Consider the following 16,863-nt stretch of genomic DNA (forward strand, 5'->3'; position numbering starts at 1 on the left):
GGAGGTCAAGACAAATCCTCCAACCGTTCTTCATATGTTTTAGTCTCTTAGTTGCTCTTCTTTACACTTTTTCCAAAGTCTCAACATTTTTTTGTAACGTGGTGACCAAAACTGGATGCAGTATTCCAGGTGTCTTACCAAGGCTTTATAAAGTGGTACTAAAACTTCACGTGATTTTGATTCTATGCCTCTGTTTATACAACCAAGGATTGCATTCGCTTCTTTGGCTGCTGCTGCATACTCCTGATTCATTTTAAGTGATTGTCCACTTTGGACTTAAGATTGTCCAAAGTCCCTCTTTACAGTTACTGTTTTGGAGCCCGGTTCTGCCCGGGTGTAAAACTTTGCTTTTCTCCACATTAAAATTTATTTTGTTAGGGCCCATTGTCAAGTTTGTCAAGATCTTTTCGGATCCCGAGCTTGTCTTCTGAGATGTTGGCTATTCCTGCCAGTTTAGTATCATCTGCAAATGTGATGACTTTCCCATTCTATTCCCTCATCTAAGTCATTTATGAAGATATGGAAGAGTACTAGGACTAAGGCAGAACTTTGTGGTACCCCAGTGCTTACTTTCCTCCATGTGGATGTGGTACCATTAAGGAGTATTTGTTAACTACAGTTTGTCAGCCAGTTTCAAATCCATCTGGTGGTGATGCTGTCTATCCCATATTTTTTCTAGCTTACCAAGAAGTAGGTTGTGGTCTACTTTGTCAAATGCCTTGCTGAAGTTTAAATATAGTATGTTCATAGCATTTCGCTGGTCTACTAAGATTGGTTTGGCATGATCTGTTTTTAACAAACCCGTGCTGGCTACTAGTTATAACTTCATTTGTTTCTAGATGTTTACAGATCTGTTTTTTAAATTTATTTTTCCAGTATCTCCCCAGGTAGACTGATTAGTCTGTAATTTATTGGGTCTGTTCCCCACTCTTTTTTTGGGGGAAGATAGGAGCCACATCAGCTTTTTTCCAATCTTCTGATAGTTCCCCGGTGCTCCAAGATTTTTTAAAGATATGATACATTGGTTCTGAGAAAATATCTATCAGCTCTTTCAGAACTCTGGGATGTAATCTATCAGGTTCCAATGATTTATATTCATCAAGGTCAGACAGATGTTCTCTTACTATTTTTTTGCTTATTTTAATTTTTATTTCTAGTCTGTGTTTTATAGTTATGTTATTAGTAGGTTGGGCAATAGTTTCTTTTTGTGTGAAGACTGATGCAAAGAATGAGTTAAGCGGCTCTGCTTTCTCTCTACTTGCCTGTTACTTCCTTACCATCATTTTCCGTGTTGCAAAGTGTCAGTTTACAATATTTTACAAGAGTTCTTGACCTTTTGTTATCTGTCTTGAAAAATTCTTCACTATCTTTCCTGTTTTAAGTGTCTATCTCCATTTTTGTGGTTTTTATTTTTCCCCCTCTTAGATCATTAAGAATTTAAAATTTCCTTTTTTTTGTAAAAAAAAGTTTTTATTTTTAGAGAAATATAAAGCATAGAGACATAAACACACACAAAATAAGAATTTAAAATTTTCTTAAGAATTAAAATAAGTAAACTTTTAAAAATGTTTAGTTGAAAAAAGAAATTGAAAAAAATTGAAACAGAATTTGAAAATTGGAAAAAGTTTAAAAAATTTAAAAATGAAAAAAGAATTTTATTAAAAATTGGAAAAAAATCAAAATTGAAAAATATTTAAATATTAGAAATTAGAAATTAGAAATGATATTTAAGAGTTAAAAACACTTAAAATTGAAACAAGAAATTTTAAAATTGAAGCAACAATTTTAAATTTAAAATGATATTTAAGAGTTAAAAATGATTAAAATTGAAACAAGAAATTTTAAAATTGGAACAAGGAATTTTAAAATTGAAAAAAGAAATTGAAAAAAATGAAAAGGAATTTTTCTTAAGAAAGGGAATTTTGAGATTTTTAAAAAGTAAGAATTTACAATAGTTTTTGCTCCTTATGAAGTAATATGCACTTTTATTGTTGGAAGTCTCAGGCTATTTTCTAAGAGATGCTTTGCTCTTAACCCTCTACTCCAGGCATCCTCAAACTTTGGCCCGCGGGCCGGATACAATGCCAATGCAAAGTATGCGGTCCGTGGAGTGGTGGGATGAAAAGCAGCTGCCAGCTTGTAAAGTAGTGCTTTAAAAGTATTTTAAAATGCTTTAAAAACAGCCTTTCAGATGTTTTTCACAGCCATGTGATCCAGGGCGGGTGGGTGAGTAGGGAAGGGGCTGCTTTTAAAGTAACACTTTAAAAGTGGGTGGGTGGGTGACATGTCTCCACATCTCCCAGCTTCCAAAAACATGATATGATGGACTTACATTCCTTTTGAAGAGCATAGTGAAGGCATTGCTAGGTTTTGCTGCAAAAACATCACATGTAACTGCATATATAACTCCACAGTTTTGCTTTTAATGTTTGATATTCTTTGCTATGAGGCTTTTCCATGCGCTCTGTCATCAAGACACTAACCAGACCTGAAATGTTATCCTTTAACAGAAGTGCTTCATCTTGAGGTTTCAGATCATGTTCTTCCTTTTACATTAAAAGACCAATACAGACTTTTAACTTCTGCTTCTTATGTCAATTTTTTTATTACTGGTCTGTTTCTCCTTCCCTTTCTTTTCTCTAGGGCCCTGTAGCTCTTTAAACGGCCTCAGGCTTCTCTGTCCCTCATCCTTACTCTTCTGTTGATGTCTGCATAGAAAATGGGAGCTGGGGAGGACCCTGTATTCACTCTGGAATCCTTGGTGGAATCATAAAATAAGGGAGAATCTTTAGATGTCTGAAAGAGTTGGAGGATTGAAAAATTAACTCTTTCCCAGTGCAAACATTTCTCTGCTTGGATATACAGGCGGTTCTCAACTTACGGCCACAATTGAGCCCAAAGTTTATGTTGCTAAGTGAGAAATTTGTTAAGTGAGTTTGGCCAGTGTTATGACTTTTCTTCCACATTTGTTTAGGGAATCAATGAAGTTGTTAAATCAGTAATGCAGTTGTTAAATAAATCTGGTTTCCCCATTGCTTGTCAGAAGGTCGCAAAAGGCGATCACATGACCCAGGGACACTGCAACTGTCATAAAGGTGGGTCAGTTGCCAAGCATCTGAATATAAATCACCTGATCAATGGGGAACTGTGGTAAGCATGAAAAATGGCCACAAGTCCCTTTTACCAGTGCTGTCGTAACTTCAAATGGTCACTAAGTGAACTCTTGTAAGTTGAGGACTACCTGTAGTTTATTAGAAGCATAGGGAGTTGCTGTACCCCAGGTGTAGGTTGCAACCCTCAGTCCCTACTGATTTTTGTTGCAGTCCTTGGAACTTCTTCAGACTAGAGTTCTCAGCAGCATTTAAAATGGAAAACACATACAAATGATATTCTGAACCTCAAAATAGATACGTACCCAAGCAGAAGAAAAATCTGGCTCTGCCCACAGATATGATGTGTTCCCATCAACTTTGCTTCGTCGTTAACCCTCACTTCAACCTTCACCCTTCCCAAAAATATTGAGGTGCTAAGGCATTAAAAAGTAGCTGTCGGTGTCCAGACAGTAAGGCCCAGATCCAGCCCGCGGGGTGCTAAGATCTAGCCCCCGGGGACGCCCTGGAAACAGCAAAGGACTGGCCCACAGTGCCTGTACTCAAATTGTCTTTGTGTCACACAGTTCACTTTCGGGAAGTGAGGGGAGCTGGATGTCAACTTCTAAAGAGTTCCCATGACTATTATCAAACTGGCATGGGTGGGGGTGGGGGGAATTCCATGCTTGCCTTCAGCCGGAGTCGGATCTCATGTCTACAGCCTAGTTGGAGAATATGAATTATGACACAGGACAGAAGGGAGGGGATTACAGGGGTAAAGTTCAAATGCAATAAGGCGGAAGCAGTTTTGGCTCCACCGGAGTCCACGCCAGAATGTCGATGCTAATAATTGGGTTTCCTTTGAGCTATGTCTGGAGGCTCGTAAATTAATTAGGCCGTCTTCTGGGAACTTCACACTGCCAGTGAAAATGGAGCTCGGGAGGGCTGTGTATGGCCCTCCCGAACCCTGTTTCCACTGGCAGACAACTTGTTTTCACTGGCAGGAGGCCGTCGCACTGCAAATGGAGCTCAGGTGCCCGTTTTAGCTGGCAGAGCGCTCCACAGGCGCTCCCGACATGAGTGATGTCAAGCTGACCACACCCACCCTGTTCCCGCCCCCCCCCCCAGGTCAAACACAACCTTGAAGTGGCCCTCAATGAAATCAAGTTTGATACCCCTGCCTTAAGGCAAGGGCAGTGTGTGAATATGGTTTGTTGAGTAACACAAAGAAGACGTGCGCATCCCTCATCAAATGGACGCATCTAACATTTGCTTTAGAGAAAAAAATATGTACAGGGAAGAATTAGGAGAAAGAGAAATACAACTAAACCAAGGTTAAAATAACTATTCAGTTCAATTTCACACCCTTAATTTGAGCAGAGATTGAGAGAGATGATTTGGAGCGTTGAGTTCACGGATAAGATTCTCTCAGGCGGGCGGATTTGAAGGAGCGGGCAGAAAGATTTGTGGCGTTATGAAAGTTGCTTTTGGAGTTATGTGCACGGTTAAGAGACAGAAAAGTCGCTTCTACTTTGCATTTGAGCTCACCACGCCTTCCTTTAGAATGGGATCGCGTGCGATATGCTGAGCCAAACCTGAACATGACACCAGAATTAAATCAGAATCGAGAAATGGTTAAGGCAGGGTGGTTTGTGGAAGGCTGGCCTAGCTTAATCGTAGCTTTGTGAACACATCTCTGACCAGATTTGGGGATGGGTAATGCTAATTTAAGATGATCTTACCTTTTCGGCCTCCAGATACAAGGATAGGAGTCAGGGGTGATTGCAGAATGAAGCTCTTCCAGCCATAACATCTCTTTTGCTCCATTTATTATGGTTGGTTGCAAACAGTCAGCCCAACATTTAGAGTAGATTTGGCATTTTTTCCACCTATCAAATCTTTCCCAAGGACCTGAGGTAGGCAGGTATTAAAGTATCCTTACAGGATATAAGCTCTTCCAAATAAAGCTGCCTTTTGCAACTGACTGGTGGTGATTTTGTCCACGTTAATTCCTGCTGCTCCAAATGCTTTGGGGTTGCACTCAAGACGCTACTATTATCTGTACTATCTTTGCTTTCTTTTGTCACAGTTGTTCTATTTTTAGGTGGTTTTATATTTTGTGATTTTCTCCAGTTTCTTCCTCTTCTTTTCCGCTGCCTCCAAGTATTGCGGTAGCCACTATCCAGACTTCCTCGGCTTTCTTATCCACAGTTTTTATTATTATGTTGCAAACAAGAATATACAGCCTCAGTCTTCTCTGCATGGGGCTGTGTCCTTAGTTGGGTTACTAAAGATGAACCAACAAAGTAGCTGATCAAATTTAGCTTCAGCATATTACAAAAAAGAATACACTCTTGAAGTTCTGGCATGCTATGTTATTTCTTAGACATACAGCTCACTGCTGCAAATTTTGCTGGAGGTGAAATCCTTCGTGCTCTACTGTATTAATAAATTTAGATTTAATCAGCAATAGTTGATACTGAAGGCAAGTTCTTCAGCAGTTTTAATCGGCTGTTGTTAGTTCTAGTGTTGGCTGTGGGTGTGAGAATTAGGCAAATTCTTACCTAACTCTGGTGCTTGATTTTTATCCTGATGAAAATGAAGGTCTTCAGCGTGATAAAAACACTGTGGAGACCTGAACATAAATCATTACAGATTTGATGTACTTATACTTGAGTACTTATAATTTAGTATTTACTTATGCTAAATTTCTAGATCAAATTTGGTCAGCCTTAAGAATGATCTCAGGTAGCATGGATTAGGCTGCAGATGCTGGTTTATGTCAGAAAAGGAAAATAATGCCATGTTTTCCCCCAAATAAGACAGGGTCTTATTTTCTTTTGACCCCCGAAATAAGCACCTGGCCTTATTTTCAGGGAGGTCTTATGATTTTTGAGGTGTAGGAGGCAGCAAGCGTGGTCACCTCATGGCTGCTGCTGTGTTGAAATATTTTGGGGGAGGGCTTATTTTGGGGGGCTTATTTTAGTGCATGCGCTGAAAAGCCCGATTGAGCTTATTATCCGGGGAGGTCTTATTTTCAGGGAAACAGGGTATTCCTGACCAATTACTTTTGAAAGTCTCTCTGTAATGCGAAGCAAGTTGATTGAAGTCTTTAAAACCTTATCCTTTAAACTTATTTTCAGATATAGGCATTTAACAGTTTGTTTCAGTGAAATGAATAGGTTTTAGCAAAGCATTGTAGAAGGACGAGGGGATCCCTCTACCCTGGGGAAGGATTTTATCCAATTACATTTAGCAATGCATTATCAAGATGATATCTTCCAGTGACGTTACCTGTATATTATTGGTGACTGTTCAAGCAGTTCTTGTGATGTGTTGGTAGCATTATACTCTGCCAGTGAATATGTGCCTGCCATGCATTTAAATGAAGCTTCCTGGAAGATAGATGATTTACTCAGACTTGGCTTCTACTGTAGGCTCCTCATTACTGGATCACTTTAGGGGGTTGAGCATAGGAAATTCAGTGAAAGCTTGGCATATATGGGGACACGCCTAACATTTTTAGGAGGCTACTACCTGTGTAAAAGAAATCTCAAAAAAGACATTTAAATGGGACGACATAAAGCAGCGGCCAAAATGTCTGCATCCTAAATATTTATTTGTGTTGTTTAATCAAGGGATGAAAGTTTCTAATACAGGTAGTTCTCAACTACCTGTTGCTAATTGAGAAGTTTGTTAAGGGCATTTTGCTCCATTTTATGATCTTTCTTTTCACAGTTGTTAAATGAATCATTGCAATTGATAAGTTAGCAATCTGGTTGTTAAGTAAATCTGGCTTCCCCATTGACTTTGCTTGTTAAAAAGTTGCAAAAGGGGAGACCTTGGCACACAGCAATGGTCGTAACTATGAATCATTTCCAAACATCTGAATTTGGATCACAGGACATAAGTGTGAAAAACGATCATAAGTTTCTTTTTTCAGTGCCCTTGTAACCTTAAACGGTCACTAAACAAACTGTTGTAAGTTGAGGACTACCTGTAGTTCTTCAGGGAGCTATTACTAATTTCCAGCCAATTTCAAGTTCAGGAAAACTGATTTAATATCTTAACTATCTATTTCCTTTATCTTACCTCCTTACCCCTCTCCTTTAATCCTAGAGGGCTCCTGCTTCCTTTGGAAGATCACTCACCAATTGTTAGTTTTGTTCTGGTCTTCTCAATAGTATGTACACATTTCCACATATTTTTATTTTTAATTCTACAAGGTCTACCAACTTATGTTTTTTAAGAATGGACTTACCTTATTTTTCGGAGTATAAGACCTTTTCCCCTCAAAAAATAGGCTGAAAATCTGGGTGCGTCTTATACACTGAATACAACATTTTTTCCTCCCAAAACCCCGCTCCCTTCACCAAAATGGCCATGCATAACCTTTAGGAGGCTTATAGAGTGCTCCTGGGGGCTGGGGAGGGCAGAAATGAGGGAAAAACAGAATTTGCTCAATTTTGCCCCCCCCCAGCCCCCAGGAGCACTCTATAAACCTCCTAAAGGCTATCCATGCCCATTTTGGGGGGGGGGAAACGGGCCCATTTTTGCAAAAACTGGATCATTTTGGGGAGGTTTGCAGAGTGCAAAAACTTTTTTTTTTAAATTTGCCTCTTTAAAACCTCGGTGTGTCTTATACTATGGTGCATCTTATACTCCAAAAAATACGGTGATCTGGTGTTTACTTTTTGGCTGAAGCTCACTATTTTAATAGCACTTCAAGAATATTCTGAAAACGTACTTTTAAAACAAAAATCAAATGAAATCAGTTCCGTGACACATGTTGGTGCTCTCCTGGTCAATCCACACCTCCTTTCTCCCATCTGATGGATTTCTTTATCCAGGATTAATTGTTGGAAGAACAGGCTATCCTGCCAGGCTGGAAACAATTCTGTAATTTTATTCACCCATCTCCCGCTCCTGGGTTCTAAGGTGAGATTTGAAGTGGCATATTTTGCACAAGACACCAGAGATCCTGAGTGTGATCCTGTAACTCCTGGGTGTCAAACTCGATTCCGTCACATGATACATCATGGCGCATTGCGATGTTTTTTCCCTTTGCGGAGCCGGGGTAGGCGTGGTCTGCACATGCCCAATGGGCTGCCAGTTTGACACCGCTGTTGTAATTAATTGGAATATCTTTATGCCTGATTTTGACTGCATTTGATAATTAAACATGATGCTGTTAATAAAACTTTTCTCCGCAGAAACAGCTAAGCAACCAAAATTGGATCCCAAAGGTGCTTTTTTCAAGGGGCAACTGGACTTTCTGGTTTTTTCTTTGAAGATGTTTCACTTCTCATCCAAGAAGCTTCTTCAGCTCTGACTGGATGGTGGGGAATGGAAGGATTTATACTCCTTGAAGACAGCTGCTCGTTTGCAGCTGGGTGGGCTTTGCAGCTGGGTGACCTTAGGTCACTCTCTCTCTCTCAGCCCAACTCATCTCATTGTTGTGGGGAAAATAGAAAAAAAAAATTGTGTTGGATATGTTCGCTGCCTTGAGTTATTTGCAAAAATAACAAAGGTGGGAGATAAATTAATAAAATTAATTCCTTTTCCCTCCATTGCAAAGTAGTCCTGGTGCTGCTTTCTGATATGGCAAAAACTCTTACGTGGAAGGAAGTGATCCATAAGTGATACAAATCAAACATATCTCAGGAGGAAAGTATACTTTTGAATTCTTTAATATTGTTCTTCAAAGTCAGCCACTTGGAAGAGTGGTATTACTTCTGTCTCTGGTTCACATGCACTTCCCCAAGCCCCTGGCCTCATCGGTAATATTGCTCTGTGTGACCCTTCTCCATTACCCTAGTTAGTATGTCGGAGAACTAAAATAGATTCACAGGAGCTGTTTTTAGAACCCGTTCTGGGTGCTGGGCTGAACCATTTTTGTTTCTCCATTTACTAACTCACAGTAGCAAGCTGCTTGGCCTTTTTTTCATCAAACACTCTGTTGTTGCTTTTCGGTGGACAATTCTAACACGTTTATGTTTCTGGAGAGAAACTCCCAAGGCAAAAGTGGTGAGAATACTCATAATCACAATGTATTGAATGAATAATTGATTTTTTTAGTGGAAAATATAAGGCTGGAATCTTGTCAAGCAGTTGCCTTGGAAATTCATAAACAGTGTGTCACATTGCTGGTCATCTTTAGGAACTTGTCTCATGCTTACTATATGTCTGCTTCAAAGGGGTTGATTTGACAGGATGCTTATGGGCAGGATTCGCGAACAGAAATGTTATATGCAAGTTTTGCAGGGAAGGATTTATAATATCTTATGAAATGCGGAAATCAGAAACACACATTTGAGAAAATGCCTGCAGAGCCTCTTGGCTGAGGTTCGCCTGGCTTACTGGTAATCTTGATATTGTGTGCAAGTAGTCCTTGACTTACAACAGTTAGTGACCGTTCAAAGTTATAACAGCATTGAAAAAAAATGACCTAGGGCTGTTTTTCGCACGACTGTTGCAGCACATACACACACACACGTCCACATGCTCAAAATTCAGGCCCGCGGTAACTGACTCATATTTATGACGGTCGCAGTGTCCTGGGGTCATGTGATCACCTTTGTAACCTTCCAACAAGCAAAGTCCATGGGAAAGCCAAATTCACTTAACAATCGTGTTGCTAATGTAACAGCTGTAGCAATTCACTTAACAACTGTGGCGAGAAAGGTCGTACAATAGGGCACTTAACTCACTTAACAAATGTCTCCCTTAAGAACAGAAATTTTGGGCTCAATTGTGCTCGTACGTCAAGGATTACCTGAATTCTACCTGCTTTTGCAGGCTCCTATCCCGTTGAATTCTTCCTCCCCTGTAATCTGTAGTTTGGTTTACAAAAGTGTTACATGTGTGTGTTTGGACTGCTTGTAATAGCAAATAATGACGTGCACGATAGAGGAGAAAACAACCCAATGCTCACATTAGAGTAATAGCACTATTAAAATGATCAAAGATGTCAGAGTTCTCTGGAATGTCTTTTTTTTTTTAAGCGTTTAAAGAAAATATACCATCAAATGAAGGGACTGGGAGAGAGGGGAGGCAAAAAAGAAATGGAAAATAAGCATTTGATCAGAACTGTATTCCAGTACAGATTATAGCACAGGAATCTCTAGTAAGACAGGGATCTTTATTAGGGTAGGGCTCATATTTTAACGTAGTCCTGAAAGAAATAATTTATATACTTTTGATGTCAGCTATGCACATCTTACATCCTAAATCTGTTCCATTTAGTTTTAGAGTAGATCTCTGCGTTTCTTTTTTTTCAGGGCCGTAGAAAAAATTCCATTTATATTCTCATGTGGCTTTTCTGGGCCCTTATGCAGATGCTGAGCCTAATGCTGCAAAATTCAAAGAAGTTTGTCGATTACAAAATGGTTCTGTTTTGTCGGGGTAGCGCAGATTAAATCAATTGTTTTACAAATTTTCATCCATTTCTGATTAGAAGTCCAAACTGAATATTAGTTAGGTGATGGAGATCAAGTCCAGGTCCCTTCTATTAAACATTGTTATGTTGCTGGACCGAGGAAGCATACCTTCCTTGGCTCCCTCCCCCCTCCTCCCGAGATATGGATGGCACTCATTCTCCTGGGTCTGATTTCAGGCTGGGGTTAATGTGCTTGAGAGGCACCTGTTTTGTCTCATTTTGTATTATGTTTTGAACTGTTTTGCTCATGTATTGGATATTGTAGTTAGCCAGAGTGTCCTGGTGTGTGGGCAGGCTAAATAAATAAATATAAACAAAGCAACCTACACACCTGCACCTGCTCCTTCAGATGTTTAAAGAATACCTTCTTAAACGCTTAAAACTGAGAAGTAGTTAGGCAGATCTAAGGGTGCGAGATGAAAATGGAAGAGTTTGAAAAAATCGGGCTTGTGCCATTTGTGCCCGCAGACGGGATGGCGTATTATTCGATTGGAATGGTTAACAATACCAGTCTGGTTTTTTTTTCCCATAGTTGGCATTGCCAACTTCTCCTCTTGACAGTTTTTTTTTTCCTTCCTTCCATTCAATCATGTCCGATTCTCAGAGACTGCCTGGACCAGTTCCTGCAGTTTGCTTGTCAGAGGTTTTCAGAAAGTTTTTCATTGCCTCCTTCCTAGGCTGAAAGAAGGTGACTGGCCCAGGGTCACCCAACTGGATTTGTGCCTAAGGCGGAAGTAGAACTTGGGGTCTCCTTGTTTCTAGCCTGGTGCCTTAATCACGACATTCAACTGGATTGACACTCCAACATGATCAGCTATTGTGTGCTTTAATAATAAAGTCTGAAACTACTGCATGTGGCAGTAGTTGGTGGCACTGTGATTAGAATGCAGTATTGCAGGGTAACTCTGCCCACAGCCAGGAGTTCGATCTTGACCAGCTCAAGGTTGACTCAACCTTCCATCCTTCCGAGGTGGATAAAAGGAGGACCCAGATTGTTGGGGACAATAGGCTGATTCTGTAAGCTGCTTAGAGAGGATCGTAAAGCACTATGAAGTAGTATATGTCAAAGTGCTATTGCTACTGTAAGGTTTGTTTTTTTTTGAATATAGGAGAGTAGAGCCAAGCCTGCTTTATGGTAAATTGTTTTCATTCTAGGTACTAGAAATGACTTGCAGACATGAAATTTGATAGTGTATAAATCAAGTTAATGCTTAGGGGAAATATATTGTGACAACGTATATTTGATGAATCAGATAGCATTTCTTGCATGGAATTTGAATTTTGAAAAAAAAAATTGCTCTACCAAATTCAGTATAACACAGCATTGCTCCAAAAGACCTACTACGTTTTTTAAAATCATGAGGTGCTGTTGCATACAGGGAGAGGAAGATGAAACCATTAGGGATTGCTGTTGTAAGTGTGAAAATGATCGTGTCACTTTTTTCAGTGCCATTGTAACTTCGAACAGTCACTTAATGAGGTATTGTAAGTCGAAGAATACCTTTTTGCTTAATTGAGCTCACCAGATGTTTAAGAAAAACTGGGCAAGGGGAGCAGCCAGCTTAAAGCCCATTGAAAAGAGTCAAGGTATACACAATTATCACGCCGGGTGAATGCAGAGCTAACTCACCAGAGAATAGGGAAAACAGGAAAATGGAGCTGTGGCCTGAAGTGCAATTGCTTTCTGAATTTCTAATGGTCTTCAATGATAAGCCCTGCATTTTTTAAATTGTGGGTGCTCCAGAAATTGTCATCGATTTCCAGAAGGTACCTATTTCCCTGACTTTGCTTCTTCCTCCTATGATAGATATATTTGAGAATCTTCAACCTCATTTTTATTTTTGTTTTCATGGGTTGAATTCATATGATAGGTAAAAGGTAACGGTTGCACATGTGTGCTAGTCGTTCCTGACTCTAGGGGGCGGTGCTCATCTCTGTTTCAAAGCTAAAGAGCCAGTGCTCTCCGAAGACGTCTCCGTGGTCATGTAACTAGCATGACTAAAGGGTGAAGGCCCACGGAACGCTGTTACCTTCCCACCTATTTTTCTACTTGCATTTTTACATGCTTTCAAACTGCTAGGTTGGCAGAAGCTGGGACAAGTAGCAGAAGCTCACTCCATTACGCAGCACTAGGGATTTCAACTGCCAAACTGCTGACCTTTCTGATCGACCAGCTCAGCGTCTTAGCCACTGAGCCACCGTATATTAAGCTATAAATTGTGGCTTACTAACCATAGTGGCTGAATTCAATCATGCCTAACTTTCTAAAATGGTGCATTCCCCTTCTCTTTTGGACAACTGGAAGCCTTCAACGATTTAGCCTTTTTTTTTTTTTGATTCAATGTTTGTGCCATATGGATCGAGATGCAGTTTCATCTTCATTTACATGGGAAAAGTAGTAATAAAGGCAGTTTTATAGAGTTCATCAAGTCTGAATATTTTGAACAAAAAGTGTAAACTTGTGGGATTGCACCAGGAACATTCTGCAAACGATCAATAATGTTTTGAGAAGCAAACTATGCCCCCCCTAATTTTCATGAGAAACAGTTCTCCCCTTCCTTTTTGTTTCCTTTTAAATTCTACAGGCTTATGATTCTGCTATGCATTAAGCTCTCTGAAATCTTGAGTTCCAACCTGGCACTTGAACAAAGTTATCATCTTTTCTAATGTTAATTAAACAATGTGCTCATCAATAATTTCTCCTCCTTGCCGCCAGTGGTATTTGTGACTTCTTGGTTTCTCCCCACAGCCTCCCAAAGAGCAGCGCTCTCTCTCTTGCTATATCGCAAAACAGGCCTGTTTCTTTAATAATTGTATTAGTGGTCACAGAATAGAATCTTCTCCTATAGTTGCCCATTAAATATGCAGTCTGTTACACATGAAGAGTGGAGATTGAATTTGTAGCCCCCTTCTCCCCCTTCAATCCCTCCTCCTCTTGTTCGCTTTAATCAAGCCAAGTTTGAACCAAAGTTTCTTTCTATATTGTGGATATATGAATCTCCTTTTTTGGTGTATGCAAACCGATTCACTTCGTGAGTATGGCTTATCTTAATTTTCCATTCAAGATGTGGAATGTGATACTGAAGGGTTGTTTTGTTGTTGTTGTTTTACATTACATATCCATTAATTTTATCTTTTTAAAAAAAAAAGTTACCCTGTAGCAGAGAGCCAACACATGTGAAGGAATTCTATTCCTTCTTGTGCCTTATCTGCCTTCATCTATGTTAATCTAAGTAGTCTTAGGAAATTGTCTTCCCATTCTATTGTTTCATAAACATTGCTATGATGTGGGTCTCTTTACTGTCCCAGCTGAAAAAGGGGATTTGAAGAATTACTCAGTAGGAGAGACATTTCAATTATACATCTCTTTGAGGAAACCTTTTTTTATATTGAGGACTGCATTCTTTTGGATGTATTCTATAAAAGGCTGCATGTTGATTTATGACGAAGCATCAGAGCTTGGCAGAATAACTGAATAACAACAGTGGAAGGGACCTTGGAGGCCTTCTAGTCCAACCCTTTGCTCAACCAGGAGGCTATACCATTTCAGACAAATGGCTATCCGGTCTCTTCTTAAAATCCTCCAGTGTTGGCGCACCTACAACTTCAACTTCTGGAGGCAAGTCATTCCACTGATGAGTTGTCCTCCTTAGTTCTAAGTTGGTTCTCTCCCTGATTAGTTTCCACCCATTGCTTCTTGTCCTTCCTTCAGGTTCTTTGGAGAATAGGTTGACCCCCACCCCTCTTCCTTGTGGCAGCCCCTGAGATATTGGAACACTGCTATCATGTCTCCTCTGGTCCTTCTTTTCATTAAACTAGATATACGCAGTCCCTGCAACCGTTCTTTGTATGTTTTGGCCTCCAGTCCCTTCTGTTCTTTTTAATACTCCCTTTCCTAGTCTATAAAATAGGAACCATCCTACAATATCAGGGGTGTCAAACTCAATGCCCGTGGGCTGGATCTGGCCCGCTGGGTGCTTAGATGTGGTCCTGAGGGCCATCCTGGAAACAGCAAAGGACCAGGCACTGATCTACAACCTGGTGGAAGCTGGCAACGTGCTGAAGGAGGCCACGGCAGCTGAAAACAGAGCTTGGGAGGGGCGCCCCTGGCCCTCCTGAGCTCCATTTTCGCGGGCAGAGTGCTAGTAAAACAAACTACTAACAAAAGTGGCATTTGATCACAGGGCACGGAGGCATCGAGAAATGTTTTCCCTTTCGCATTTGCATTTCCATGCCCAACCTGGCCTACCGAGGTCGGACACCCCCCTGATGCAGCCCTCAATGAAATCGAGTTTTGACACCTCTGTACAAGATGAAGCTTCTACAGGGCGCCAGGTTGAAGAAAGCTGTTTCACCATCCCAGGCCTGTAATGACTGCAGCACCAAGGACCTCCAGCCCTTTGATCGATCGTTGCCAGCTGCTCCAATCCCAGCTAATGTTGTTGGTGTCTTTTCCTAGATTAACCTCAGCAAAGTAGGTGAGTACTGGTGGAGCGCCGTTTTGGAAGGAGAAGAACAGATCGACATTGATAAAATCAACAAGGAGCGCTCTATGGCCACGGTGGACGAAGAAGAACATGCAGTGCTGGACAGACTGTCTTTCGATTATCATCAGAAGCTTCAAGGCAAACCCCAGAGCCATGAAATGGTACGTTTCTTAAAACTCCGCTGCCCTACGCTAAAGTGGAAGAAGCAATTACGGTTTGCTGATTGTTGCTTGTTGCTATTGGAGATGGTTCTTTTCTTTTTTTAAAAAAAAACAACAACAACACGCTTAATATTGGGTCTTACCATTCCAGGTTGGTTTTTTTAGCTGAACCGCGAAATAAAATGGATATTTGGCGGTATTCTTTCCTAAAGGGCTATCAGAGGGTAAACCCCGTTCACAGCTCTCTCTGTGAACTACCAGGATGTATCCATCTTTCACCCTGCAAACTAGCTGAATTCAATCAATCAAACAACCTTTTGTAGGAGCTAAACATTTCTTCGTCTTGGTTAATTAAAAAATGTTTAAAAAGCAACCACTTGTAAATGCAGGAAGACTCCTGAGGATAACCCATAGGTCAGTGGTTCTCAACCTGTGGGTCGCGACCCCTTTGGAAGTCGAACGACCCTTTCACAGGGGTCACCCTAAGACATTGGAAAACATATTTTCGGGGGGAAAATACGGAAAACATAAAATAATTTTGTGGTTGGGGGTCACCACAACATGAGGAACTGTATTAAGGGGGAAGGTTGAGACCCACTGCTATAGGTACAAGATCCCATTCACATCATATACCGAAAGTAGCAATGTTCTCTTGTACTTTCATCCTAAACCATGGCTGGCTGGGGAATTCTGGGAGTTGAAGTCCACAAGTCTTAAAGTTCCCAAGTTTGGACATCCCTGTCCTAAACCATAATGTATTATGATGGGAATAAACTTTATGTCTCCTTGATCCTTTATGCTCTGCTCTTCCTGGGGTAGCGGCAAATTCATATCCATTTTGGTTTCCACTAGATGTGACCTGCCGTATTGGCCAATGTGTACTACTGTACTATTCAACTTCCAGACATGCTTTATCAAACCGTTGCGATCAACTGTTAAGAATAATCACAGTTTAGGAAGAGGGAGGAATACCTTTTCTGATCCCAACCTGCACTTTCTCAATGTATTGAACCTTCAACTTCCAAAATTCCCAACCATCATGATCAAAAGCATCTTCAATGCAGGCTGACATTGGCTTGAATTGATTTGGTTTCCTCAAATATTTTAAATATCTATTTGCAATCCCTTGAAAACGCCTGGCCTATCATTTAAACCAGGGGTGTCCAACGTTGTCAACTTTTAAAACCTGCGGATTTCAACTCCCCGAATTCTCCGGACAGCCCTGATTTTAAGTATGGGCATTATTGATTGATTGATTTGATTTGTCAAATCGTTTACAAGATAATAGGTATAAAAATAAACACGAGTATGAATGAAATGGGAACGAATAAATGGGGACAGTAGGACAGGGATGGTAGATATGATGGTGCACCATTGGGCACTGGGGCAGCTGCCAAAAAAGCCAACACAGTTCTAGGCTGCATCAACAAAGGGATAGAATGAAGATCACCTGAAGTGTTAATACCACTTTATAATGCCTTGGTAAGGCCACACTTGGAATACTGCATTCAGTTCTGGTCGCCACGATGTAAAAAAGATGTGGAGACTCTAGAAAGAGTGCAGAGAAGAGCAACAAAGATGATTAGGGGACTGGAGACTAAAACATGAAGAACGGTTGCAGGAACTGGGTATGTTTAGCTTAAGAGAAAGAAGGACTAGGGGAGACATGATAGCAGTGTTCCAATATT

General features: G+C 40.5%; 1 protein-coding gene across 1 annotated transcript in view; it reads left to right on the forward strand.

Moving 5' to 3' along the window:
• The window catches only part of NUDCD3 (NudC domain containing 3), a 53,181-nt gene that overhangs the window by 33,810 nt on the left and 2,508 nt on the right, over nt 1-16,863 (forward strand). Inside the window, exon 5 of the mRNA XM_081961163.1 lies at nt 14,987-15,175. Coding sequence (XP_081817289.1) covers nt 14,987-15,175 — 189 coding nt within the window. The remainder of the gene's footprint in view (nt 1-14,986; nt 15,176-16,863) is intronic.

The sequence above is a fragment of the Natrix helvetica genome (genome assembly GCF_964273705.1).
Source record: "Natrix helvetica genome assembly, chromosome: 8".
Taxonomy (NCBI): domain Eukaryota; kingdom Metazoa; phylum Chordata; class Lepidosauria; order Squamata; family Natricidae; genus Natrix; species Natrix helvetica.